This window comes from Lepisosteus oculatus, chromosome 6, assembly GCF_040954835.1.
Source record: "Lepisosteus oculatus isolate fLepOcu1 chromosome 6, fLepOcu1.hap2, whole genome shotgun sequence".
Taxonomy (NCBI): Eukaryota; Metazoa; Chordata; class Actinopteri; order Semionotiformes; family Lepisosteidae; genus Lepisosteus; species Lepisosteus oculatus.
In genome coordinates, this window is record NC_090701.1 from 1,199,869 (window position 1) to 1,227,830 (window position 27,962).

At 44.3% G+C, this 27,962-nt stretch overlaps 2 protein-coding genes across 9 annotated transcripts; one reads left to right on the forward strand and one right to left on the reverse strand.

The window, feature by feature from the left end:
- Positions 1-14,944, reverse strand: zc2hc1a (zinc finger, C2HC-type containing 1A). 5 transcript variants are annotated; one of them, XR_001479260.2, is made up of 11 exons: positions 14,594-14,922; positions 8,873-8,949; positions 8,106-8,222; positions 6,791-6,932; positions 6,422-6,570; positions 5,593-5,692; positions 4,562-4,667; positions 3,878-3,985; positions 3,157-3,220; positions 1,691-1,770; positions 757-830 (listed from the first exon to the last, which is right to left on the reverse strand). XR_001479260.2 is itself a non-coding variant. In XM_015355006.2 (10 exons), the coding sequence occupies exons 1-10, from the start codon at positions 14,721-14,723 to the stop codon at positions 762-764; spliced, it is 1,062 nt and encodes a 353-aa protein (XP_015210492.2). In that variant the 5' UTR covers positions 14,724-14,944; the 3' UTR covers positions 1-761. The 5 variants fall into 5 exon arrangements, 4 of the variants coding, with proteins under 4 accessions (XP_015210492.2, XP_015210493.2, XP_015210490.2 ...); XM_015355006.2 differs by lacking the exon at positions 1,691-1,770 and having other exon boundaries at positions 1-830; positions 14,594-14,944; XM_015355007.2 differs by lacking the exon at positions 757-830 and having other exon boundaries at positions 837-1,770.
- On the forward strand, positions 14,128-27,962 carry pkia (cAMP-dependent protein kinase inhibitor alpha). Of its 4 annotated transcripts, XM_069190849.1 has the most exons (4): positions 19,542-19,856; positions 20,381-20,659; positions 24,597-24,774; positions 26,089-27,962. In XM_069190849.1, the coding sequence occupies exons 3-4, from the start codon at positions 24,624-24,626 to the stop codon at positions 26,172-26,174; spliced, it is 237 nt and encodes a 78-aa protein (XP_069046950.1). In that variant the 5' UTR covers positions 19,542-19,856; positions 20,381-20,659; positions 24,597-24,623; the 3' UTR covers positions 26,175-27,962. The 4 variants fall into 4 exon arrangements, with proteins under 4 accessions (XP_015210495.1, XP_015210496.1, XP_069046950.1 ...); XM_015355009.2 differs by lacking the exons at positions 19,542-19,856; positions 20,381-20,659 and adding an exon at positions 14,128-14,269; XM_015355010.2 differs by lacking the exons at positions 19,542-19,856; positions 20,381-20,659 and adding an exon at positions 14,276-14,530.

The following is a 27,962-nucleotide window of genomic DNA, read 5'->3' on the forward strand; positions in this document are numbered from 1 at the left end:
GATGGTCACAGGAATCTTTATTACAGGAGTGTCAAGTTCCCTAAACTTTATAACCACCCTGTTCAGTATGTACCAACACATGAGCGAACAAGACCAGTAAAAGAGACAAACAGTAAGAAGTGCAAACATGTTCTTCCTGGTTATTGTCATGATATTAACTCCTCATTACGGGCAAAGATGAGCTGGTTGTGAGAAAGTAAATCTACAATATGACAGTAGATTTTATTTCTCCATTGACAGATCACAGCCTGACAAGGGGGTCAAAAAGGTGTGTTTTTGCAGTCAAACAACACGTCCATCAGCATGTGTTGTCTGAGGCACTTGCCTTCGTATTATTGGAAGAATTGCTGTGTAGGATTACTCAATGAGAGAAGTAACAATTTGTGTCGGGCAAGGTGAGGGCTGGACGCACGCACAGCAACAGTGAATGACATCCATGCTGTTCCACTTACATCAACTACAGCTGCTTTGAAGACTCCTAACCTACTAGTACTTCTTCCTGCTTCCCTCCTTTCAAATATCACAGCAGTACACCCTAAAGCGCAGAAGCTAAGAGAGTATTTTTTGTTTAATTGCAGACTACAATTTTTTCGTGTAACATGTGCCATCTGTATTGTCAGCATTATGCAGTATTCACATGACCTCCTTTTTAAAGCCGTGCTGAAAGAACGCTCATCGTCTGTGCGAGCAGGAGGGGAGCGGGCAGCCTGCAGGAACACAGGGACCAGCTCCGCCCATCAGTCCCAGCGCTGACGGCTGCTTCAGGGCGAGCACACACGCAGGTGTGCCCGCACACGGTCACACACCTCATTGTCACCACAAGCTTCACACTGAAAGGAGAAGGAGGGGGATTTCTCTGTTGTGTGCCTGGAGGCTGGGAGTCCTGGAGGACATGAAACCTCAGTGCAAGCCTCGACTCCCACAGACCCTGACAGAGCCGGGCACGCACTGTCCAGGTGTGGGGTGAACAAAGGTGAACGCTAAGATGACAGCAAAAGACCCTTTCTACATTTGTAATTGTGCACTAAGGTCAGTACTAGCAGGGCTAATTTCTTTCACATGGTGTAATGCCTTTTTGTACAAGCCAGGTGGGTAAAAGAAGGGGTTGGTTTTTCGGGTCACTCTGAGGCTCAGGAGGGCTGTCCTGTCCTGGACAGGGATGGGGGAAGGGTAAGATTGCCACCAGGGTTCTTACAGTATCTTGTTTAGTCTGGCAGGGTTTTAAAGTATTATTATGTTTAGCTGAAAAATAAAGGTACATGGAACTTTTGTTAAAGTACAGTACATGTGTTTGTGTATTAGGCCATCAGATGTGTTGGAGTTAAAGTATTTTTATAAATTAAGAAATATTAAATTTACCAGTTCTGGGCTCTCCAGTACAAGGAAATAATGTAGGTAATGTGTGGGCCACTCTGTCAGTCTGCAGGCCATCAGAGCTAAAGTTTGCATTGGTCTGGCTTTATTCAGACCAGAGCATGGGCGATTAACCAGCACTAACTATAGTTGTATATGCGAAGGACCAGGTAAAGGTTTATTCCTGCTGAAAGTAAAAGAAAAGAGACAATGTTTTGGCTGTGTAACCTTCTTCAGGTTGGAATAAACCTTTACCTGTTCCTTTGCAGCCTATGCATGCTGATGAAGCTCCCTGTTTGAACTTCTTCAAACTATAGTTATAACTTCCATGGCTTACATTATAGGCTCTGTGTTTCAAACCTAGGTAATTTAAGTTAGCAGCCTGAAGCCTCCTGTTTACGGGGATCTTGGTACACCCTAAAGCAAAAACAGAAAAAGCATAAAAACTAAACACATAGCTGTTTATAAAATGACAGGATAAACTTTCTGAGACAATACAGCTACAACAATAACTCTGCTTCCATACTTGTTTATTTCCTTATTTAAATGTAAAGAACATGTGATACACATTATTTAGATTTTCAGTCACACAGACTCACATTATCATCATTAAAGCAGGAAATGACAGATCACCTGGACATGGCAAGCTTCTGGAAATAAAGCAGCTATTTCCTACAGAATACATGTATGTACTTTATACACATTTAGCACTGGGACTTTTCTACAAGGGTAAAACCACTGTAGTCCTGTTTCTTGGGGTTTTCCCAAGACCATCCATTGCCAAACCCAATCAACCAATAACAGACTCAGACAAGAAAAATATTTGACTTGTACTATGCATGAGTAAACTACTTGTTGCGTACTTACTGTTGAGCAGTGTGCACTATTAGGGTCAAGAAAAAGAAAAGACTGTCAGGTCTCTACTTTCAATGAACCTCAAATAATAAGTTACAAAAATATATCTTAAAATCTGGCTAATGAGTTAATAATTGCTCCCTTCCTCTATTAACAAAAAAAAAATAGAGCTCATGGAATTTTCATGGAGTTAAAAAAACAGGACATATAAACAAGTAGTAAATAAAAGCTATTAAATAAATGGTAAATGTGTCAGAATAGCACAGCCCTGCAATAACTGTTTTTATTTTACATAGCTGTCTGAAAAAGAACTTGAAGATCAACTTAAGTACATCTTTAGAACTGTGACTTAAATTTAAATTCAATTAAATGCATTTTTTAAAATCACACTCATGATTTTCCATTGGAACTCCATGACAGTCTGACAGGAGTGTTCAACGTTTGCAGGCCCGGCCCCCCTACACTTTAACTGTCATTCCAAGTCAGATTTGTCCACTTGTGTGCATATTTACACATCTTCCCCGCCAAAATGAAACAGCTGTGTGAAACCTATTTCCTTCAGCAATATTTGAAGAGTGAAGCCGAGCCCATCGCCCGCAGCTCACAGCCAGTGCAGGGCAGGTTCTGTTGCGATACACCTTGGTTAATGACCAGCCTGTGGGCATGGAGCAAGAGGCAGGAGAACACACTGTGCGTTGATTATGGCACTGTGCCTGTAACAGGGAAGCAACTGAGCAAAGCGATGGTCGCATGTAGTCACACCTTACAGTCAAAGTCTCACACAAAAAACTTCTTAAATTTAGTGTTCATGCAGTCCAACCATTAACAAGCCTGTAATTATATACACATCCTCCTCACTCCACACTCACAGCAGAACTTGGCCCATTCCACAGGGTACTTGGTTCCACATTCATGACAGAACTTGGTTTGCTGGCCAGCGGAATTCACCTTATTCCTGCTTCCGTTCGCTGGCGGTGAAGAATCGACTTCGCATCCGCTTTTGGCATTATTCCTGCAGCAGACAACAGGGAATGCAACGTTTCAAACCAGGCAAAGAGAAGGAGAGGTCATCTTGAGGTCTGCAGCTCCACGCACTGCCTCAATGCGCCACTAGGGGGTGTAAGACAGCGTTCAGAAGGAACACCCGATTCTGCAGAGCAGACTTCATGTGCTTTTCAAGGAAACCTGAGGGGCTGGTTTGAGCACAAACACTAATTAAATACCTGTGTTGGTAGTTTGGAACACATACTAACAAAACACTTCCTTCTTACTACTGCCAACAAATGACAGTTGCACATTTTTTCCTCCAATTGTCAATTGATTACTGGCTTATTTTCAACAGCTTAGTTAAAAACAATTGTATATAATATATACTATGACCCTGTTGTGCAACTTTCCAATGAAATGTCCAATACAAACATACACTCAAAACAGCTCACAGACAGGAATAGATGGAAAATGTCTGCAGACTCCCAGAAAAAGCCTGGCGACACACCCTCAGTTTCTCTCTTTTTAGCAGACAGAAATGCCTTGAGTGCTCTTTTCTACTGAACACCTGCCTTGCTACAACACCTTTCCAAGACAAGCTGCCCTGTGCACATAGCTCATGCTTGTTATCACATGCACTGTATGAAGACCCTACAGACCCCGATGTGTGTGGTTACGATACCTGGTAGCATAGCTATCAGCATTGTAGACTTTTCTTTTGTTTCCTGGAGCGCCAGACGTATTCTTCAGGGATCCCGGTGAAGTAGGTGTTCTCGACTTCACTGTTGCTCTATCGACAAAGAAACAGATTTGACAAAATCTGATTTTTTTTTTTGCTATACAGAGCATAAGGCGGATACCACATCTTCAGGCACAGCTGGATGAGATCCTCCAGTCAGGACAGGAGGCTCTGCCCTACAGAAGAGAGCTGTGGGGGTGTGGGGCAGGCTGCCAGCCATGCTGTTGAAGTCAGCACCCTGGCCTCTTGATGCCTCCTCTCTTTTGTAACTTTCTATGTGCTTGGCTGTGGTAGTTTTGGAGTTACCTTTTTTTTTTAATTATGTGCATCACTTCTTACATAACAACAATTTCAACAGACCCACTGTTTTGCCATCAGGCACTACAATACTAAGCCAAAAGCAGTAAACTCAATAATTTACAATTTAAGTGAACTAAGCCCCAAACCTCGAAACACGCACCAGATTCAATCAACCCATTTTCATTCCTGTTTCTTGCTTAAAAGAGAAGCCAAATGCTTCACGATCAACATCTGTCGCTCTATCTCTGCTACAGGTGCACACTAACGGGGCTAATGAGCTTTCCGTAAAGCGTTCTGTGGATTTTTATTTTTGCTTTCAACTCTCACCCAGACGGAGGGGACGTTAACGCTGCAGAAACGGTGCGAGATGGAGAGAAGCCAGAAGCGTTTGTCTTGGCAGGTCCAGATGAAGCGATTCTGCTCAAGGGCGGCCCTAATTAAAGACAGGGAGCCGGGTCAGCAACCTTCAACCTTTTCATTAGAGCAGAACAACAGTCCTCAGCAGGAGATCAGAGAGTGAGTTCAGAAAAGCTGTTTTTTTGTTGTTGTTGTGTACAGTACACAATACAAATACAGTTGGCAATATCTAAATTCAAACAATGACACAAATTTAACACTATTCTGATTTTGCCCAGCAGGTTCACAGGCAAATGAAAAACACTCGACATGGGACCCTATCTCACATTTAAAAAAAAACACACATTTTAACCACAATATTAAAAAAAACGGAAATATTGACAATATTAAAAAAACTCTCAAATTCATATGAACATGATGTTACACAGAAGCTGAAAGGAAGATCCCTGCTTTTCTACTGATTTACTGTAAATGTTTTACAGAACTACATCCCATAAAGAAGAGTGCTGTGTTCTCACTGGGGCCTTTACTGCCAGGTTATTGCTCCAGCAGATGCTGTGACCTTCTCTGAGACAAGCGGAAACAAAAAAAGATGCGACTATGAATCGGTGATTTCAGCAATTTATTATCAGGATAAAGCTCAGGACATCATTAATTTTTACTGCTTCATTCCACCAATGAATGTGTCATGGATGTGGAATGAATGTCAAATATTCAGAATCCCACTAGCAACACTTTGCTTGCTGACTGAGCGCCGTCCAGACAGATAACTTCACCACAGGCCACAGCTGAGCCCACTCACACCCTTACTGGACTCGCAGCCTGTAAAAGAAGCTACTGTATGTGCGCCAGGCCCTTTGCAGCTGCGGCTCCCAGCCCTCACAAAAAGCGGTCTGTCACGCGCACCGTTTCAGAATCCCCGATTCCTAATCACTCCCTGGGCCTCTCTGCGGGCCAGACCTGGGGGCGATTCAGAGCTCCGACTGGGACGCGGCTCTCACCTGCGGCTGCCTGCGCCGGCGAGGACCGCTGAGGCAAGCGCGAGGAGGAGGGCGCGGCTGGGGCTGAAGAGCTCGTCTTCTTTATTGCCGGGGGCTTGTACTGTTGCGAGAGGATCAGAACAAGTGACGCAGCTCACAGGACCTTGCACGTGCTTTGCACAAATCAAACGGATAGCAAATTCCCCACAATTATCATCCCGAGAAGCAGATACACAATTCATGGATGTTTCAGCAAGCATGACCGCAAAACTTGCAAGCCTTCCTACATCCATCCATCTTCTAACTGCTTTACCCAATACAGGGTCATGGGGAAAACAGAGCCGATCCTGGCTTCATAGGGCAGCCTTTGTACAACCTATGACAATCTTATCTGAATGGAAGAAAAACTGTCATTTATAAATAGATAAGAGCCTATGCACCCGATCGGTACTTTGCTGGCAGACCCAAGACTGATTCTCGATTCTGTAAATGGTCTTGGTGGACCAGTAGGTGGCACTCCTCCCTCTGAGCCAGAATCGTGAGTGCTGACACTGCGGTATAGGAGGTGCACCCTATATCGAGAGGGTGAAGGTCTAATCTACTTGGCCATTAAAGACCCCATGGTACTGTATGGGTGTTACTCCAGCATTCTGCCTAAACTCTAGCGTGGACTCTGTCTGCTAAAAGTACTCTCTTATTTCAGTCAGAGACCCAGTTTCTCACTCCCCCCCCTGGTCTGCTACCGAGAGGGGCTGCTAAAGCAAAAACGCCACCCAGGTCGGGGACGTCAGTGTTGCTGGTCTCTCCTGAAACACTTTGGGATGAGAGACCCGACGAGCGAGCGTCTAACCTGTGACCGTGCCGGCGGTTTCCCCTTGGCATCGGCGGGAAGCCTGTCTTTGTTGCTAATTCGGGCCGCTTGCTCTTTGCAGAAGTTGATGTGTCTCTCGGCAGCGCTCTCGCTGAACCTCCGCTGGCAGTACGGACACTGGATATAATCTGGAACAAGACGTGGGAGAACACAAGGTTTCTCAGCCCCTGGCATCACCGTTTAATTCTTCCGACAGCATCTGTGGCTCAGCCACCAGCGCTAGCTGGGCGTCCGCTGGGCGTCCGCTGCTCCCGACCCTCCCGTCTCATGCAGGTGCTCGAGACTGCTGCTCGAGCGCGCCTGTGAAGCCCGCGCGGGCAGCGCAGCGGCAGGCGGGGGCCACGTCACCTGGGTCGTACGACGGGGGCGGGGGCGGGGGGAGGGGCCCGCCCTCCTTCAGGGTCTGGGTCAGCCCCTTGGCCGCGCGGATGGTGGCGATGAACTCGTCGTGCTTCCTGCGCCAGCTGGACGGCTTCTTGGGAGGTTCGGGCTGCGGGGACACAGTAAATACACATTCACTTGGTGCCATCTGAGTGATGCACAATCAACAGCAGCGTGGGCAGCAAGAAAGGCTCTGGCCTCACAGGTGTGGGTTCGAATCCCAGGTGAGTCACTGCTGTTGCACTCTTGTGGAATGCACTTTCACCCAAACTATTCCAGTTAAAAAAACCTAGCTGTGTAAATGTGTGCAAACAAACAGAATAAGAGCATCAACTAAAAAAAAATAATAATAAAGATAAAGATGCTTGCTATTACCTCCAGTAATTACCTCCCGTGACGCATGACAGCCATCTCAATATTTTTGTTCTTCTTTGGCAAACATTATGAACACTGAAAGTACGCCATCTCTGTGTATACTGTTTTCTGTTGCTGTGAACCTGTATCCAAACAATTAATATAATTGCAAACTGCCTCTGGGAATTTTTCTCAATGAATAGGACTGTACTGTATGTGGACAGTTTACAACTGGAAAAACAAAATGAGACCATCTCACATCTTTTGTCGTCTTATTTCACTGAGGTTTCCTATTGCAAATTTCAAGTGCTTGCAGAGTACAGGAGCACGTTCTCCCAAATCAGTTCTCGTGGCTGTAAATGACACACAATCACTGTTAAGATCCATACAATCCTAAGCAAATTCATCTATAGAATCCTCTGTGAAAATTATGTTGGATGATAAAAGCTGAAAGTATAATGATGAGATCCAAAAGTTTAAAATACAATAAGTCCCTCGTCTATATGGAATACTACTTAGAGATGTTCCCATGAAAGGCACTATAAAATAAAACTCCAGTTAAAATTTCTCTTTACAGGCTGAACGATGAACGACTTGTTATGAACGACTCTAAACAGGAATCCAGAGATGGGGTCTGTTCTGGCCAGGGACACAGAGGGGTGTCCTGCTCCTTCCACTGGGCTTTCCTAATAATCCTGGCCTTGTCTCGACATCACAGAGACAGACTATTGATTAAGGAGATTCTGTAGACACACATCTTCAAGACTGGAATGCTTCAGTGGAATCAGAAATAGTTTCCATAAGCCTCACAAATCCTTTTAATATATGTACTGTAGGAATAGCATTGCTTTCAAAGGCTGTGCAGCAAAGGATAATATTTGGTCTAGGTTCTGAAGTAAAGAAGATTAAATTGAAGATGATTACTCACCCTTGGTTTCAAGGGTTTCACTGTGGGAATGTCTGTTCCTTCTGCCCTCTGCCTACTGGAGTCGAATGCTTTCCTTTTCTTAGTCAAAGCTTTCTGGCAAATAGGCACATGTTTCTTCTACAAGGACAAATTGATTGACAGTGTCATTAATTCTCCAATGTTTTAAATACATTAAGAATTGTCAATGTCCTGTATCTGGGCAATTTACATTCAATTACAATGCATTTGAACAGTTCAAATATAATCACCCTGAGTAGTGGTCGGATTAAAAAAAAAACTATGATATGCTTTTTAAGGCAGTTTAAATATTTTTGGGCCAAAACCTGAACTCAACCGTCCAGTTTTAAAAGAGCAGTTTAGTGATCAGCTATTCAAATGAAAAACTCTATCAAAAAGCAACTTTATATTTACTGTACAAAACTGTTCCCCACACTGGAAAAAAAAGATAATTATTATTCAATGTGGCTGTAAGTCGACTGCGAAATATATAGATACATTTGCATTTGTGTGATACACTGAGCAATAGAAAATATAAAACAGGCTGAACACTTTCATAAGCAGAGGCTGAATGAAATACAAAAAGATTTTAACAAAAAACAAAACACTCCAACATTTTAATAACTACAATAAGCACATATTTATATTTTTCTTTTCCTCTGCAATGCAATAAAATACCCATTTAGAAAAATAAAATCATGTTACTCTGGAAGTGTTAAACACAGAAGGACAAATGTATTTGAAGATATTAAAGCTAGGAGCATACTTACAAGCGCTGTGGAGAAAAATGTTCTACCACAGATTTTACAAGGCAAAAGATCTTCCACTGGAATCTGGCTCTCATCAGCTGCCAGAAATAAAAACATACAAAAAAGACACCTGAAATGCTGAAATCCAAATTCTAACAAAGGAACATCTATAAAAACATAATCAATGCAATGCTCTGGGACTGAGCAATTTCAAGTGCACGGAGCAGCGTTATACAATGAGAGTGTAACAAATGAGCAATCTGACCCGTGGAAGTGAACATCTACCTGACAACAAGAACAACAGTCTCTCAGTAACTATGGGGTGCCCTGTTTGCTCCCAAACACAGCAGCCATCTGAAATAACATCTACAGTCTGTTTTCGGCCTGTTCCTTCTTCTGCATGTGATCAGGCCAGTGTGACTTTTAACTGAAATATCAAGGACAGCCAATCCCAAGCACACACTTTACTGAGTCCGAAATAATACTTAGGAGGTACAAAGAGTCAGCCCAGTGGTACTATTCAGATACTCCGCTCACAATCCCACAGACTAACAGGTAACGCCTTCTCTTGCAGGTAACATTTCTTGAATTCTTAAAATGTATATAAATAAACCTCTCCCTTTGGTCAAAACACAGTTACAGATCTGTTTTAAAAAAAAAAAGCAGTCTCCCCCCTGAGCTTGAAGGAAGTCACTTCATTTCTGAAGTCACAGAAGCTGTGGCAGGTTACTGCACTGAACAGATACTGCAGCAGGACGATCCCAGGGCAGTGTTTCACGACGTCTGGCTCGGACAGCCTCTGTCCCGGGAACACGAGGAACCTTTTTTTTTTAAAGTTTTGACATTGTACGAGGGCAGATAAGTGCACAAACGGGAGAGAGGGCCAGTTATACCAGACCAGCTCTCTCAGGGACTTACTGTGCGTCAGAACAGCTCCCGCTGGGACCAGGTAGCAAATGATTTCTAGTTTATTTCAGGACTGGGGCAAAGCCGACCCGCAGTTCACATCTTTGCCGCACTGACAATGTTTCACATTCTGCAGACTCATTTGTCGGGTCTCGACCGACCCCACCTGGGGGAGCTCCGCGACCGCTTCACATCGGAAGACAAGGAGAGGAGGAGAAGGGTCCATCGCCGGAGCCACAGATGGGGGTGTCGGTCACCCCGTGACCGTGAGAGCACTCTCCTCCGCGCAACAGACCCAGCATCAGCCCAGGTGTCACCTGAGTCCGCGGACAGTGCCCAGGTGAGACCTGGCGAAGCCGTCCCTTGAGCTCCCGGGGGCGGTGTAATGGATCAATCACGGCCCATTGTAATGGATCAATCACGGCCCATTGTAATGGATCAATCACGGCCCATTGTAATGGATCAATCACGGCCCATTGTAATGGATCAATCAGGGCCCATTCCGATCGGGGGCCGGGGGAACAGCGCTTGAACGGTGCTGCCCGGGGGAATCGCCCTGTCCAGGAGGGCTGCCCGTACCGGAAAGCGGAGCGAGGTCAATCTGGCACCTCGCACTCGACACGGACAGCGAAGAGGAAGCCGGGGCGTCGAGTTATGAACCGACTGACCGCGGCTTCGTTCCCCGGACAGCCGGTCTCACAGGAAGCCAAGCCCTACGCCCCTAAACGGTGGTCTCCCACTCCGAGCCCGCGGCAATATCCTGGGAAACAGGGCGCCTCCTCTCCCAGCCCTGACGCAGCCTGAACACGGTTCATGTTGCCGTCTGGGTCCGCAGACACATAAAATAACAATGCACAGGACGCAGGACAACGACACGAATCCGTTAATGCCTCACCCTCGTACTCCTCCATCTTTCTCGCCTGCTCTTGTCCTGTGCAGCGCGACCGCTGCTGTAGCAACAAGCCTGGTTTGACAAGCCGCCTGACGGCGCAGTATCCGCTCGTCTCATTGGCTGGGGTCGGGCTCCCAGCGCTGCGACTTTGTTTCCAGACAGCAGGTGGGGCGGGGGAGGCGGCCGGCCCGACCCACGGACACGCGTGTCCGCCTGCCCCCACCTCGCACACAAAAGGCGCTACGACGGGCAATCTGGGTCGGATTTTCCACTGGCTGTACGCCACAGGGCTCTTGACACACCCAAGCCCTGATCCTCCCCTTTCATCTTTGACATCAATGAGATATATATATATAAATTAATACGTAATTGCGAGACACGTCATGTAAAAAGTGGAAATCTTTAGCTTTTAAGTCTTCTCTGTCATGTTTTATCAGAATTGTACAAATATCAAAATTCATGTACTATATGCAGCACAAGTACTGTGTATTTTAATGAAAATAAATGATGCTATCATTATGGCGTATTAGTCAAGTATTATAATATACGTCACTTTTAAAAGGCAAAACCTTTCACGATAACGACGGTCATCAATTTCGTGGGGGGGTTGTGTGTACTTTTCAGGCGCGAATGGGCTTGGACTTAAATCGGAAATTTGTTTTTTTGTTTTTTTCTGGCGATGCCTTGTCTCGGTTCTCACGGGGTAAACGTGTAGGTTTTACTGCACGATGTAGATGGGCAGATGGTGATCACCACTACTGCAGCCTTTTCTTGTGTGGGGTGAATTTTTTTCGGGTAGTCTGGTTTAAGTGTATTTCCTAACGTATGTAAATCAATATTTACCATCCTTGCTTAAAAAGGACAAAACAAAGCCCTCTTACGCCCTCTTACCCGACAGATAAATGTGTTTTCATATTGTACACTTTACACATTCACAAATGAATGTGAAAATGTACCACATAACACATTGCCTTCAATCAGTTGAGTTGTTCATGTTTCATTAAACCTAATGGTGCATAAACCGTCTTGTACTGAGCCTGTGAGGCTCTGAACTGCAAACATGCTAAATGTCATATCCCCCATACTGGAATGAAGGATCGAGTTTAGTTCAGTGCTCGCCTTCCATCTCCCACAGCAAAATACTTTAAATAATTTGGCAAAGACAAACACTGGATTATTAGCAGTAATTAGCATTATCTTTATGTCGCAAAGAACGGAATGTGTGCTGTTCTGCAACACACAAATCTGCTAGCCAGCTGCTACTCTTCCCCAGACTTGAGAGGCAGACAATAAGTTACTATATTAAACAAAGCGACTGTTGGCCACGAACTACTGCTTGGACAATGGCTGCAATAGATACAGTACAGGGCTTAAACAGCTTGCAGGCACTTACAGACTATGTACGCTGCATGATCTGAAATGTGTTATGCAGGATGCAGGACATCAGTTTGTTGAAAATACTGTATATCTTTGTTAGAAATAAGTACGTTTATTTAAAGTTATAGCAATTCTATTTTTTTACTTTTCTGTTATGATTTGTAAAGATATTTCTTTAACCCACGGGCGAAATTAAGAATTTAATTTAATGTAATTCAATTAAGGGTATAATATATTGGGGCCTTAGGCCTTACAAACTGAAGAATGTACATGATCCGTTGAAAACAATAATCTAGTATGCAAATAGTTTATTGGCTTTCTTACTATACAGTCCATTGAATGAAGACGTAGCCCGTGATTCTAACCGGCGTGGACACAAAGGCATCTCTAAAACTGTGGCGATTATTCCATCAGTGAGAATCAGTTTGATACTCTCCCAATTAGAGTACCTCAATCTGTTTTTATGTCCTTATGGCTGTCTGTAACGGCGTAGGCACTTTATAACAGAGCTGTCAGAGTAACCCCTAAAACGCACTACATTTACGATTGACAATGATGAAAGGAACGTACGAGGACTGCATGTGCTGTGTGTTCATACACAGTCTGCACAGCATCTATAAGGAGTTTGTTGTAGGATACATACTGTACGCACATGCGTTTCACTGGCCGAAGTTATCTCATGGTGAAGGCTGTGTTAAAGGTAACACAGCTGTCGGTGGCTGCTAATTTTGTCTTTGTATTGGCAGGAATAAAGAGGTCTCTCTTCATATACAGGAGCTGCGGCTCCTTCGGCGCTCTGAAAAGGCAAGAGCCTGCACGGTGGACTCCGGGTTGTGCACACGCCTGGAGATCACCTTTCTCCTGTTCCCGAGTGCCGAAAAATACTGTGTACAGGTACGGTACTTAACAAGGAACGCCCTTCTCATATACAGTCCTGTGCACACTGGGTCCAGTACTGGGTCTGTATGTAGTCCTGGTACACGACGTCACTTTCACCGTTGCCACATGTGCCTGCATTGCGCTTCAGATCTCATTCCGATACCTGAGCACACGAAACGTTCAAACTGAAGCCGGTGGTATAAACTGAAGCCCTGGCTGCTTGTACAGTAATGGCGAGCCATTGCACGGCGTTGACTGCGTCTCCGCTTGGACTCGGAGAAAGGGCTTTGAGCTGAGGAAGACGGAGGTCTTCACAGGTGCTTCCAATATGTTTAAGATACCTAATATTACACTACAATAGCACACGTTAAGAAAATATTACAGTACAGAAGCGAGTATCGCTTGAATGTTAGGCTGTGAGTTCCAAGTCCAGGAGCACAAAGACCGACTCTGAACTTCACCATAAATCTAAGACGCAGGGAAACACAACTTCCGTTTTCACGTTATTTAATGAAAAAAATAAACGTTTTAAGATCAAATAAATTCACAACACTGAAGCTCCAAAGCTTTCTGAATGTTTCTGCAGTAACAGCCCTTTTCCCCAGAGTTTCCCAGCTGGTATCAGATGGGAATGGGTGAACAGGTTGTAACCGACGCAGTCAAACGTTTCAGGTCTGATCGTTGCAGAGTTTTTGCGAGAAACAAAGAGAAATGACAGACATCTAGACAATCACTAATCGAAACAATAACTTGCACTCTCAAATGTTTTTGTTTTCATTTCAGTTTGAACGCTTATAAAAGAAAATCTTAATAAAATACGGATTACAATGCGAACCTGCATAGCGATTCATGCAACCCCAATAGAAATAGTAAGAACTGAGATATTTCCGCTTTGCAAGTGGTTGGTCGTTTTTGGTGGATACTACAGACACCCTGATAGTTTTAAAACATTACATGTGAATAGTTTGTGGAGCAATTCAAATGGGTTCTGCTGACGGAATACTTATTTTTGTAATTGAAGAAAAAAAAAGTCTGTGACAAAGGACGAGACCTCTCTTTCCAGGGAAATTGTAGGGGAATGCCGCACAAGTTTCTAGATGTGCGGGGGCTGACAGATATTTAGGACGAGGCAAAGCACGGGAGGCCGCATGCAGTCATTCCCATCGCAATCTGCCGTGGATATTCTCCCTCTCCCTCCCTCCGCCTCGGGAGAGCATCCCGGAATCCCGATGACATCATTAGACAGCCAGAATGGCAGGAGAGGAGCGCTCTCGGTAGTGCAGTCCCGACACAGAGACAGGAGAGGCCGCCTTTCAAAATCCGCTTCCTGCGTTGCAATGACTGGACTGTCAGAGCTTTAAAAGGTACAGTACGTGCTACAAGGGGGTCAGCCAGACCGGGGCGGCGATAACGTTTTCACCGGGTTCAGCGTCATGATACCCAAGAAAACACATCTGCAGAACGAAATCCTTCAGCTGTACATTGTGTGTGCGGGCTATACACAGAACACGTAACTGCTAGTGTGTCTTTATAATGGCATTTATATTTCGCTATGTACAGTACGTTCGTGTTTTGGAACTGTAAATATTCGCCCCAGTCGCTGGTTATCCGCAAGGTTTTATAAGGTAAGCCTCCGTGGAGTCGACCTTTATCTTGCTGGGGGAGGGGCGAGGGGGTGGTTGCTGTACCTGAAATCGCTGTGTGAGAAACCGCTTCAAAAACAGCGACGATCAGAGCTGCGGTGCGCCTGGGCGATGTCCGTCCATCGCCGAAAGTGGTTTCCCTGCGGCGGTGCGCTTGAGAGAAAGCGCTGCGCATTGTGCGCTTTGTGCGCTTTGTGTGCTGGTGCTGTCCTTTGTGTTGTTTACAGCGGGGTCGCCGTCGCCGCTCCGGAGAAACGCGCTTATCATGTCCTCCTCCTGTAAGGCCTGCGGACGGTGTAGCTGGGTGGTATAGGCTCGGATTCAGGCACGCCGTGGTTTTTATGTATATCAAGGTCTCTTTTTTTCTCTCTCTGTGAATCGAGAAGCGTGTTTCAGATTGGAGTATTCCGCCGCTGGCCCTCTTATTTCAAGGGATAGGTGATCGAGGAGAAGCCATGTTTTAGTGTACAGTGAAATTCTGAACTTGACTGGGTGACGGGGGAATTCTTTTTGCAAGCATGTCATTTTAGGTTTCGTGACAGGTGCCTTTCCCACAAGATAGATAGGTGAAGGATAGCATGAGAACACAGGCCACAGAGTACTGTACCTGCACTCTTGGTTTCAGGATGCACTGGCTGATCTGATTTACCCCTCACCGGAGGTGTGTACTGTATGTGGCAGTTCCGGTCCAGTATTAACCTTTAGACTGGTTTTAAATCCATATGCCAACCGTGAGCCTCACCCACACAGGGGGACTGACAGTGGATAAAACTGCCCGGAAAGTGTGGGCATGCACTGCGCCTGCCCTCGGGGGGACAGGCCCAGACTGTGCGAAAGAGCCAGCATCCCAGTGGCCACATGCTCTCGGCAAGAGAGAAACTCTTGAAAGGTGTTGGGACCCGTCTGACCCACTCTGTGCCTTGGGTGGCTGCCTCACCTGACACAGCTCTGGGGCTGTGACTCTCCCTGTCATCGCAGACTCTCGGAGACCTCCACAGAGGCTCCTCTGAGGCAGAGAGTGGATGACAGATCGTCAGCTGAGTGCTGATGAGGCAATTAGACCACTGATTAGACCGCGAGAGATACGCTTTCATCAGGATGTGTGTTACCTCAGACAGGGGCAGGGTGCAAGTGAGGGTCATTCCAGGAGAGGTCAAAATCTAGGGCTGCCTGTCTGTTGGACACAATCCTCGTCCTGCAACAGCTGCGGCGTAATGATCTAAGAATCTGTCACTTGGCAATCCTGCCATTTGTACTGTTGCACTGTGTGCAGTTTTGGTATCCTGTGAGGTTCTTCCAGAGTAACGGATTTGATATCCCTTTGCAAAATTGTCATTCTCTCACCTGTGTGACAAAATGTGTACCCACATTCACATAATAGTCATGCTACCGCCACATGGAAAATTCATTTTCCACGTTTTTTGCAATCACATTTTTAGCATTCAGCTAAGGACACTGTGCTGTTTATCTCCTTTATCCAGTATGGGGTTGCTGGGCAGTCGGAGGCTGTCCTGGTAAATATCAGGCCCAAGGCAGGATACACGCTGGGTGGGACACCAGTCCATTGCAGGCTGCTTATTTCAGAAGTAAATAATATCTAAAGGGAAGAAGTATAATGTGTGAATCGATCTGAGTTACAACTGAGCATTTTTCTAAATCTTATTTAGCCTCTTTCTTTCTGTAAAGAAAGCTAACTGGTACTCAAATGCAGAACGCATCTACTTTGGTGTAGTTTTTCTCTGAAACCCAAATACTTTCTTGTATCCGAACTAGGTCTGGGACTCATTGTCTGGGAATGTATTTAACTGGAAACTGGGGGATCCAGGACTACATGGGCTCCCATACTGTGTGATGAAACTCACCACTGTCAATAGCATCTCCCTGAAGATAAATACAAAGTCCCTTTTATTATGTTTTTTATGCAGGATTTACTAACACTGATTGAAAACAAAATTGCTCTAGAAATATTTTATAGGAACTAATGAACTCAGATACAGAACATATGCAGTAAGCTGTCCAATTTACCCAGGGTCAGATGAAAGAGGGGTGGAGTCTACAGTTTCTCTGTGAAACTCTGACATCCTGCTAAAGTCACCTGCAAGTTTCATATTCCTTTTCATTATTTTAATCGGACTGAGAAATAATTATCTTCTATGGTTCCTTAGTCTTTTTTTAAAATGATTTCACTGTGTCCCTGGTTTTTTGGCAATACAGCAGCCCCCCTGTTCTTGCCTGTTTCCATATTTTCTAAGTAATAAGCAGCTACAGGTCATCAAATATGCTTCCCTTGTGACTGTAGTTTCAAAATACTACATCTAATGTTTTAATGCTACAGATCTAATAAAGATTAGATCATTGTTCCCCCTTTAGAGCACAATGGTTACAAGCAGGAGGAGGTCATTGAGTCCATCCAGTCCGTTAGCTTGCTAGTGGCTTTTACAAAGGCACTCACCCAGCTGGTTCTCAGTAGACGTCATGGTATCAGCTCCAGCAACATGACTGGGACGTTTGCTCCAGATTTCCACAACCCCTTATCCAAGTACAATTCCTGTGCCTGGTCTAAGATGCACTTCCACCATGCAGCCTCTGAGATGTGCCTCGTGCCCAAGCCATTGCCAGTTCTTCCCTGTATGGGAGATCCATCAGGTTCTTCAGGACAGAACATCCCTTTACAGCAATCTCACTTCTTGCGAGAACACGTAATAAAAAGCTAAAGCATTGAGATCACGCCTCTGCTTCTAAAATCTCTTTAAATATGTGATTAATAGTGACATTACAGCAGTCTGCTGGTGCAGTGCAGAAGTACGTTTATTATCCCAAACAATCACGAGGCAGAAATTGTTAATATATTAACAGTGACCTACATTCTTAGTAGTTCGGTTTTATGTCAAAGGACTGTATCCTACTAAAGAAAATGTGTACTAAATGAGTAGTGCTCTAATTTGTCAAGTAAATTTGAGATGAGCCACAAAAAGAACAAATGGGCTCTTGATTTACTAAATGAACCCAGTGACCAAACAGAGGTGAGAAACCTGGACAGCACATTGAAAACACATGATTTGTAAAGTCAAAAGGCAGTCGTTTTTTAACATTATTAGCATGGTGTCTATTTCTTCCTGGCTGCAACATAATTGGATTTCTAAGTGACTGATTCCTCGTGCACTTTTGCCCTGCTCTCCGGCCTGATGGATAAGCTGAGCCCAGGGCAGTGTGGAGCATGAAAAAATGGGAGCAAAGTTTGTGATCCCATCCAAAATCTCCCAGTCTGTTTTTTTTTTAATTTTTAAATTTTTAATTTAGACCTATTTATTAAAGACATTTATTAAAATTAATATTTTTTTACTGACCGAATGCATTACCAGATTAAAAGAAAATAGCACTCATAAAAAGACTGTATATAATTGGAGTTATTAATGGTCCACTGCAGCTCCTGGGTTGGATTCTGGTCTCGGACTGCGTCTTTGTGGGCTTCGCTTGCTGTTTGTGTTGGTTTCCTCCCACCTTCCAAAGACACAATAGACACGCTCATTTCCGTCTCCAAATTGGCCTGTAACAGAACATTTTATAAAACACAAATTGTATATCTAAATTCTGTATAAACGAAAACCTTACTCAGCAATGAATACTTTCAAAATGAGCAGAGCCAGACAACTACCTGCTTATGCACCTACTGTAGTAGCATATTTCATCCTTAATTATTCTTAAATTGTTTTACACCAAAACCAAGGATCATCAGTGGTTAAACTTAATTCTCTTTCAGTAAAATGTCTGTTTTCATGTGTAACATCTGGACTGTGTTTTTTTCACTGTGACATTTTAAATACAGTATTTAATGTATATTTTGCTTAGTGGAGATCTCTACGTTACAGAGAAAGGCTGATAGATGTGAACATTACTCAGAGTAGTATATGCACTGCAGAGTTTTTCTCACTTTTGAAAGTAAAAGGCTTTTTGTAATATGTACGTATCCCGCCTGCAATGGGTATAACCAATTGCAACCAAATCTGACATTGAAAAGTGAAAGCTCCGAAAACTTTTTCCCCGAGATGTTAACTGAAGAGTGCTAGCAGTGACAGGAGCCGACTTGACCTGTATTCAGTCTTCTCCTCTCGGAATTATCTGCTCAATTTCCTTCCTGCCCTCAGTCGCTTATTTGTGTATTTAAGTGCATTATTTTGGTTTAATGTTGTTTCGCCTGCCAACTAAACTCTTTTTTTTCTGTGTAGTACCAGTTTTTGTAAACATGTTTCTACTGTACGTCTTTCAGTTTCTATGAACTGTAAAACCTATTCTCGAAAATATCAGAGAGGCACATATTGGCAGTGCGTGTTCATTCAATTTCAGGTACATGATGCTGCAATTCCCCGTTATAAATCGTGATCTCCGCATGTTGAAAAAGACTTCTTTAAAACTGGGTCAGAATTCATCCACAAGGGTAGATCAATAAAACTCAGAAACACCTGTTGTGAAGACATTTATGAAAAAAAGGAACAATTAAAATGGTACATCTACACAAACCATGAATATTGGGTGATATCATGTACAGTAATTTGCCTAATTGAATTATAATATCATTCAATTGCCACCCAGCAGAATAGCATCACCTTGCTGTTCAGTTACTGCAAATAATGAAATACTGTAGGATTTCGAATATAGATGGTCTAGAACAAAAACGTGTCGACAGATCAGCTTTTTTTAACCAAACATTTTTTCAACCTGGGCAGTGGACATATTTATTACATCAAGTGCAGGGATCCAATTCTCAGCTCACTTCTTCCTTTAAAGCTTTGATATTGAATTTAAGATTTTTTTCTGCACATCTTTCTTAAAGTTTCACTTGGAAGAATTTCTTAACCTTCACCAGGATCAGAGAGCCAATACAAAATTAGACGCGATAACTACTGGACCTCTTAGGTCCCTAAAATGTAAACTGTATCTGTCCATTTTGGAAAATGAAGTTTAATTTAAAATAAGTTGATGTACAGTAGGTTATTTTCATATACAAGCACAGATCATTCAAGAAACTGACGATGGTGCCACCTCAGAAGCTGTTCATTGTGCTATAGGGGCTCCTTCCCAGTCTAAAGCTGATCAGAAAATGCTAATCCTGCTGCTCCAATGCTGGTCACGTGAACCACTTTAGTGCCAGGGCACTCCTCCGTCACTTTCAGTTGCTGCAGTGTGTGTTGGCACCTACTGTCGGGACACCAGGATCAGTGTGTGCATCCGTAAGGGTGTGTCCCTCTCAAACAGCTGTGACAGCTGCACAGCAGAGTGACCAATGCAGGGAGGGACTTCCTAAAAACAGGTTTGTCTCCTTATTGAAACTGCTGAGCTGCTTGATATAGCAGGTCCCGGTGGCTGAGTGTACTGGACTCATGTCAACGGATAAGCTTGTCCGACAGACGTTCAGTAGTATTTACACGCAGGTTAAAGGTGGATCAGTCCACTGTTTCAGTGTAGCCCTTTGGCAGGAATGCTTTTGCTGTAGAATTTCATCAATACAGGACAGCCCTGTCCTTGACACAAGGACAGTGTGATCTACCGGTATGCTTTTTTCATTGTAGTAACTATGTAGTAATGGTGAATTAAGTGCATTAAAAATGCAAGTGATTGTTGCATAGTTGTTAACTCCAGACCACCAGAGAAGTGTCCTGCTTCTGTAAAGCTGCACTTGCAGTTACTAGTTAAATGAATTTCTGTGTATTAAACTATTTTAATGCCTACTGGAAGTACAAGACTCATTTACCTTCTTTTTTTTTTTTTGATTCTGCTGTTGAAAAAGGAATCATTTACTGTGGGCTTTCTTTTTTTCTTGCCTCCTGTTCCAAGTGGAACACGACGCCTGAACCACCAGAAGCACAGAACTCAGATGAGCACAGCCGAAAGGGCTTTTCCCAACTTCCAGGTCTAAGTGGGCTTTCTGCGATGCACCTCGGCTGTCTGACTGACAGCACACTGGTGGCGACAGCTGGAAGAGACTGGAGAGAGGCGATGACGCTGTAAACCCAAAATAGCACAAACACTTTGGATCCTGGGGAACAGCAGCCTTAGCCTGCAAATATTTAGCTTTAGGCCTCCTGCAGGATTTGGATAAAAGAGTGACTCTCAGTAAGTCAAGAGCAATAATGTTACTTTGTGCAATTTTTCAGCCACTGTTGTGTGCTTTGGGTTTTCTTTCTGGTCTCTGACTGGAGATTCTTGGGGTCAGGCGTGTGGCTGCTGACCAGGTGATTCTGCGTGAAGACGAGGAGTGTCCGACAGTGCAGAACTCGTTTCTTTTCCTAGAAAGCTGTACAGGTTCATTATTTTAGTAAGGCTATGGAGGTGGATCTAATCGTTGTGGTGTTCTGTGCAACCAGGTGTTTAATGACAGGCAGGATAAATTGTACAATATGTAAAAGGTTTTATTAGCATAGCTAGTTTAACAGCAAGTATTTAAGTAATTTTAATAAACAGCAGACTCCAATTACAATAGCTTATTATCTATTAGGCAGTTACTGCAGTTACTGCTTCTGCTGTGTTAGTATTGGTTGCTGTGCTATAATGCTCTCTAAATCTCTGAAAGTGTGAAAGATATTCATTACCTGTAGCACACAAGACTTTAAATTGTGAAAATCAGGAAACCTGTTAATGTAGCATGTTCCACAGCTCTGTTGCAGTGAATTGGGGGTAATCCTGAATATTGACACTTGTGAAATGTCTGCAGTGAGTGAACCTGCTCAGTACTAGCCTGGCACCTTGTTCTCATTTTAAAAGTTATCCTTGAGTGTAAACCTTGAAGTTTTACTAATTTATAAATTAATAACTTAGCAGTTATTTTAAATTTTTAAATTTAACTTTTAAAAATGGTATACCATATTATACATAATATATTTTTGCCATAAATTATGCAATCAGCCGGATCGATCTAAAAAAATCAAAAATACAAAAGTTTAAAAAAGTCAATTTTCTCTCTTTCTCTCAAACATGGGCACGGCAGACGATATAATATAATGGAAGAACGATGCTTTCACGTGTGGTGTTTTGCCATTGTAAGAACAGAAAGCACACATCCGAAGACACAGCACCATTTCAGACTTCAGCTTTGTACAGTACTCTACTCTTCCTACAGCCAGAGGGCTGTGGGTCCGAATCCCAGCTGGCACGCTGCTGCTGTAGCCTTGAGCCAGGTGCTGCACCCGGGACCTCCCCGCTGTGTGGCTGTGCACCTAGGGAAAGTGCAGCTGTGTCTGGAGATATGGAGATAAGAACATTGTAAAATGCATACGTTTTCCAGTCCAAAAGCAGTACTATATCCAAATGTCTTGGTTCTTTATCTGTAATATTTCTCCTAATTGTATTGCCTGTGTCTCTGCGTCTCCGGTTTTCACTCTAAACATTTGGTGTGACTCGGGGGGCTTTTATCTGTAATTCTGACAGAAGCAAATATCATAGCGATTTCAGTTAAGTTAAAAGGATCATGAATGCCTCAAACCTAGGTGGAGCACAGCCGCTTGCATTCATGTATTCATCGATATTCAGTTCCTCCCTAGCAATTTAGGAACGAGTACAGGTTTATTCCATGCTGGAAAGAGGAGGAAAGAAACACAACGTTTTCGGCCGTGGAGCCTTCTTCGGGTCGGACATCTCTTCAGCAGGAATAAACCTCTACTTGTTCCTTTCCATCCTGCACAAGCTGACGCGGCTCCTGACTTGAACTACCCCGGCAATGTAGACTAAAACCCTCTCCACTGTCCATCAAACTACCCAGGTGGCCAAAAGGAGCTCCAGTCCCGCTCTCTGGGGGCTTGGCCGGACGACACTCGCGCTTAATTACACCCTGGTAAAGCAGACCTGCATTTCCATAGGGGCCCACACCTAGTGCCCCTATTACCAACAGCACTAAGCTGCAGCAGTAGGGTTTTCCTCTCCTATGTTAGGTAGAGGCAGGGTAGTCTCACTTACATAAACACAAGCAATTCCACTTTGAAGGGTGTCATAGTCTCCCTCCAGCTGCTCGACATCGGTAAGATTGGCCTCTTCAGCTGTACGCCCGCGTGTTTCGTGTTTATGGGATCATTCTAATCGTTTTCCTGTCTCCACAGCGTTACAGCGGCCTCTAGCGGCCGTATTTGTGTCACTACAGCCCTTTTGGCCCGGCTGTGTGTGTCGTGTCCGGAGAACACCGCACGGTGTCGCAGTTTGTGTTGCTTTTAAAATTAAATGAGGCTGAACACCTCTCAGGCTTCGGTTCAAAGGTTTCAGCGCCTGCAGCCAAGAAAAATCATGTCTTCCACCAAACAGCAGCTCAGGCGGAGGGGTTTGAAATCACATCACTGATTGAGTTAAGGTGCGGGGGCATTTTCAGAATAAATACACCTGTCTCTGTCTGGTCCCATGAAGGATGAGGCAGGGAGGCCAGGTGGTGCCAGCATGGCTGATACCTCCACTCTTACAAACAGTCTTCTTAGGTTTGGCTTTCTTGGTCAAGAAAAATCGGGGCCTTTGTTTGAAATTCTGGTCCAGGGGGAACAGCGCCCCATACTGGTCTACCACTAGGCAGCAGGCTGGTTTTGCTAGGAGGGCTCCCATCCCTGTACTGACCAGACCAAATCCTTGCTAGCTTGTAAGACCTGTGAGGTCAGGTTGCAAGCGGTAACACTGCTGTCGAACACACCTGAAGAAGGCTTCGCAGCAGAAACACTGGGTTTCTTTTCTTTCCCTCTCGTACACAAGGAGTGTACGTGCCCCTGTGGCCGAAAACACACAGCCTGGCTTTCCAGCACGTGGGCACTGCTGCTGGCCCACCTGGTACCGGCGCCCAGGACAGAACAAAGCTGGATTTTCTCAGGCATCCCTCGGCAAGCCCCAGAGTCCGTCCTGACAGATTCCTTCACTCCCCAAGAGGGCTAATTACACCTTCAGACCAGCTGTGTCTCATTCTCCAGGCTTCTTGCTAATAGCAGGCGACCATCTTGGCTCAAGGCGGCACCGATGAGCCCGAGTGCTGAGCCAAGATGGCGGCTTTCTCACAATGCCAGCTCCTACTACCATTTCTCTGCTCAAGCTGCAGTTTCTTACTGGCTGTCTCCCTCAGGTATGAGTTAGTGATGGCCTGATGATCTTGGGTGGGTTCCAGGCTAGTGATCCTCTATACCTCCCACACCTGGGAATTTCAACCATTTAAATATATATATATATATTCTGCTTTACCTGTTATATTTACTTTTTTAGAATTTAAGTATATGAATTGTTTTTGTGAAGGTACTGGGATAGATAGAGAAAGTATACACTGTATGGTAATAGATTTGTCTTTGTGTGGAATTTTTTTAAAAGCTTGCTCAATATTTAAATCATTTCCAACAATATTTATTTGGCAAAGTGACTTGTTTTCTCTCTAGGCAAACTGCCTGCTGAGACTGAAGAAACTAGATGGGCAGTTTTCCCAGAGGGAAAGTATCTTCACATAAATATTCATGTCCTGTTAAAATACTTGAATTCTTAAAATACTGGAACTAGATTTATTTAAATGATCAAATGTTTAACGTGTTTGCAACTACAAGTGCTGTGATCACGCTGTAAAGATGCAGACTCCTCTGAAGTGATCGGTGGTGTGTTTAGTTTATCTCACGACGTGTGCAGCTGCAAAGGTGGGAGAGCCGTGGCTGTGGGGTGGATTCTGCATCTCCAAGCCTTGCGGTCCAGCTGTTCTCCCACAGCTGCCGGAGAGTGTGCCCGGTGTGCCTCCTGCTCGCCCAGCTCCCTGGTCTTCGATCCCCTTTCGTCTGACGCCAGGCGTTGTCTGGACTCGCGCTTCACGCACAATGGGGACACAAGTGAGGGGTTTCAACGAGAGGGCAGCACTGGGCCCCTCTGGCAGGGTGGGTCCGCTGGAGCCCACTGGTCCAGCCGTAGCGCAGGCCTCGACCACGTGGCTGAGCAGCTGGCGCCAGGACTCCCACAAGCCTCTGTGGCAGGAAGTGCCCCCTGTTCTCACTTCCCCGTAGTTTCGACTTCCACTTCCAGATTCTGTCCCGGAGGGGCTCATGTGCTCCTGTGTCCGCAGGCACTGCTATGTTGACACCTGTCAGCAATGACTGATGTGGAGGCGACGTACGCAGATTTCATTGCTTCCGGAAGAACGGGACGAAGGAACGCGCTGCACGACATCCTCGGAGCCCAGGGCGACCTGGAGGGCGGCGATTTGTCTCTGAAGCTTTCCGAACTGGACCTCGGGAAAACAGGTGAGGCAGGGCGGAGCGGCCGCCACTGTGCGGGTGTGGCGGTCACGCGGGAGGAAAATGGCACACCGCCAGAACTCTCCCGAGGCTCCATTACTAGGATCAGCCTTATTTCTACCCCAGAATATTCTGAAAATGCCCTTTGCTGTGTCTCAACAGGACTGCAAAGATTAATTCTTAAGGTCTGTGTCTTTTTTGGATTCTGTGTTGCTTCTCTATCTGGGCTTCTGCATAATCTCTCTTCTGTTGACTTTAATTCTACGCTCTGTGTATTTCCCGTTTTGGAGTGTGTTTAGAGTCATTCATTTTCATAGCGAAAAACAAACCCTTGGCGAGCAGAAACATCCCCTCCCGGAGATAAAGTAGTCTGCAGAGAAAGAAATGAACAGAACAGAGAGAGAGGGAAGCTGACGCACTGCTCAGGGTTTACAGCAGGATGGCCAGAGTGTGTGTGCAGCTCTGTCTGCCCACACTGGGCATCGCTCGGAAGGTAACGCTTCATGGCCAAGTCAGTAAGAAACACTCAAAAACATCAATAGTTTATGCTTAGTATTCTTATCTTCTTTTAAAGATTGTCCAGGTCTCAACAACTTCAAATGTACAATATATGTACCTACTGTCTCCCCATTTGTGCAAAATAAACAGATGATCTAAAGCTGTGTGCTTCTTGTGACTCCAAAATGAACTTTACAATGAAGGCGTACATGTGTGTTTGCTACACACAGTCTGTAGAAACATGTTCATGAAAGAATGAATGAAAGAGTAAGTCTTTTGCTTTGCATTTTAGAATACATCTCTTCCAGTTTAGAATATATAATATATATAATCCAAACAGATTACTATTCAAACATTTGTCTTTTCTGGTTCAGGAGCTCATTCAGAAATGATTACGGTCTTTGTCCTTCTTCAGCAGTTGAAGAGCTTTAGTTCTGTAGTTGGTATTGGCCTGGACTCCTCCAGTCTTCAAACTACCTTACAATGCTCTGTGTCTGTGTCTGTCTCTGTGTCTTTAGTAACACGAGTGTCATTTCCAGGCCTAGTAAATGTATTTAGAAACCAGAGGGACTGCATTTTCTATTTCAAAACTGAAAAAAACACGTAAACTTCACTGTTTGCCTCCTGTAGGCTCCTGTAGCTGACCGATTCTGGTCATAGTCCCTGGCTGTGTGAGTCTTCAGTGGTGTGACCCCAGTGCACAGGGAAGGTCATACATTATCTTTAATTTGGAGTGCTAAGAGGCCACTACTTCTTTCGAGCTCTTTCGGGGCTCCTGCAACGCTTCTCTGGTTCATTTTCTCTCTTGTGCCTTTCTTCAAGGAGAAGGAGATGGTGGTGAAAAAAGTCAAGCGTCTTCCACAGAGCGGCCTCCTTCAGCTCAGGAGGAGAAACCGGAGGGGAGTTAACGGCCAGGCCTGAGCCCAGCGCCCAGCGCCCCGGCCTGGCCCGGCCCGGCCCGTCCTTGCACCAGAACTGTTGGCCGGGGAGGCCTTGGCTATGGAGGACGCCACACAGACAGAGAGGAACGAGCTCTTCCCGTCGTGGGCACGGGATGGGCGCGGGGCCGGGGGCGCAGAGGGGGCAGTCTGCCCAGAGCTGCTCAAGCCCCATGTTTACTAACGGCTGAGGGGTATCCGTGAGCCCACAAGCAGTGCGACCCGCAGTGTATCGTATCATCACGATAGTTGCACTAGTGATCATCAATAGAGATAGAGATTTAGTTCTTGCTGTTCCTGCTGGCTGCTGGGTTAGCGTTGGCAGCGGATTAGGGATTTAATCTGTTTGCTACCGAGGGTCCAGGGAGTTATGGAGATGGAAGGATACTGTGTTTTATAGAAGACAAAAAAATTAGACTATGCTTTTTTGCAGATCAGAACTTGTCTGTTACTTGAAAACGTCCACCTACTGCCCCTTCTTGTAGCCTCTTAGATCAAAACCTTGGATATATGAGAGGACTCATATTATCTGTATCTGTTCTTTCTAACTGGTATTTTTTTGTGTGTGGTATTGATGCAGACAACAGATGGATCAGCAGATCTACTGCCAAGCGTGTCAGCCAAAATGCATTTTAAAGGAACTTGCTTTCTGCAAATTTTCTGGTTGACAATGCTGTGAAGTTCAACAATTCGCTCTTTCATTTGGTTTGTGTACTGTGCTGTGATATAAACTGCCACTGTTTTTCAAAGTTTCACAGTTTGTATCAGGGATAGAATCTCATTGTATTTTATATATTTTTGTGTAGTTGTGTATTGTATTTTGCAGCACATATTTTGTTAAAGCTGCATTTTGCTCCATTTGATGTTTACAGATCTAAATTTATGCTACAAGCAATGATAAGAGAGGAGGAATTTTGTCGCCGGATTAAGGGGTACATCTTAGATGAAGTAAAGGCTTCTTCAGGCTGGGAGCCAGACATTGAGGCTTGTAGCTCATTAATCTTTTGGTTTCATTTAATGTAAGAAACTGGCTCCTCCTGTGTGATACTTCACTCCTATGCATGCCTCTCATTCTATTCAGAAGTAGGACTGAGTTTCGTGGCTGTTGACTGCTGAGGGGCAATGGGACACTACCCCAATACTAGTGCTTCTGGTGACAGCTATAAATAATGCATTTAATAGTTTCTTTTACATCATTTCTTGAAATACTTATGCATATCGCCTCATGTTTGTCTTGCTGGGAGAGGGTTTTTTATATCAACCCGTTTGGTAACTCCGTCATTTCAAGCTCAAAGCTGTACTCTGACAAGTTGCAAGTGTTCCCTGTTACATTGTTTTGTCAATGTGTTTCAACTACAATACAAACTAGGTCTCTAGCATTTACAGTCAGCTCTTCTATATAGTGGCCAGTAATTCTTAATCTTTTCTTTCTTCATCATCTTTTCTTCCTTTTAAATGATCACCGTCATTATTGTAATTGTGGTGATGTACTTTAAATTAAAAAAAAAGTACAAATGCATTGAATCACTTTATACATGAACCAGTACATGAATATGTAAGTTGCTTTTTTATTATGTTTTAAGTAGCTGCTGCCAATTTATATACGTTTTTATATATATATATCAACCCTATGAAAGAAGACTGAGTTTGTGTGGAATGTGTGATGTATAGCTGTTTTAAAATTATGAATTTTGGGAATTACAATTACATCACTTTTTTAGTGTATGAAATAAAGTACATCTAGTAAATCAAATTGCA

Bases quoted from the DNA above. Each gene is read 5' to 3' on its own strand.
- zc2hc1a (XM_015355004.2), bottom strand. From the start codon at position 14,723: ATGCGCAGCGCTTTCTCTCAAGCGCACCGCCGCAGGGAAACCACTTTC. The intron at 6,933-8,105 runs GTGAGTAATCAT...GTGTCCCCGCAG, and splicing joins TGAAACCCTTGAAACCAAGG to CCCGAACCTCCCAAGAAGCC. The intron at 6,571-6,790 runs GTGACGTGGCCC...GTCTTGTTCCAG, and splicing joins GCCCCCGTCGTACGACCCAG to ATTATATCCAGTGTCCGTAC.
- pkia (XM_015355009.2), top strand. From the start codon at position 24,624: ATGACTGATGTGGAGGCGACGTACGCAGATTTCATTGCTTCCGGAAGA. The intron at 24,775-26,088 runs GTGAGGCAGGGC...CCTTTCTTCAAG, and splicing joins ACTGGACCTCGGGAAAACAG to GAGAAGGAGATGGTGGTGAA.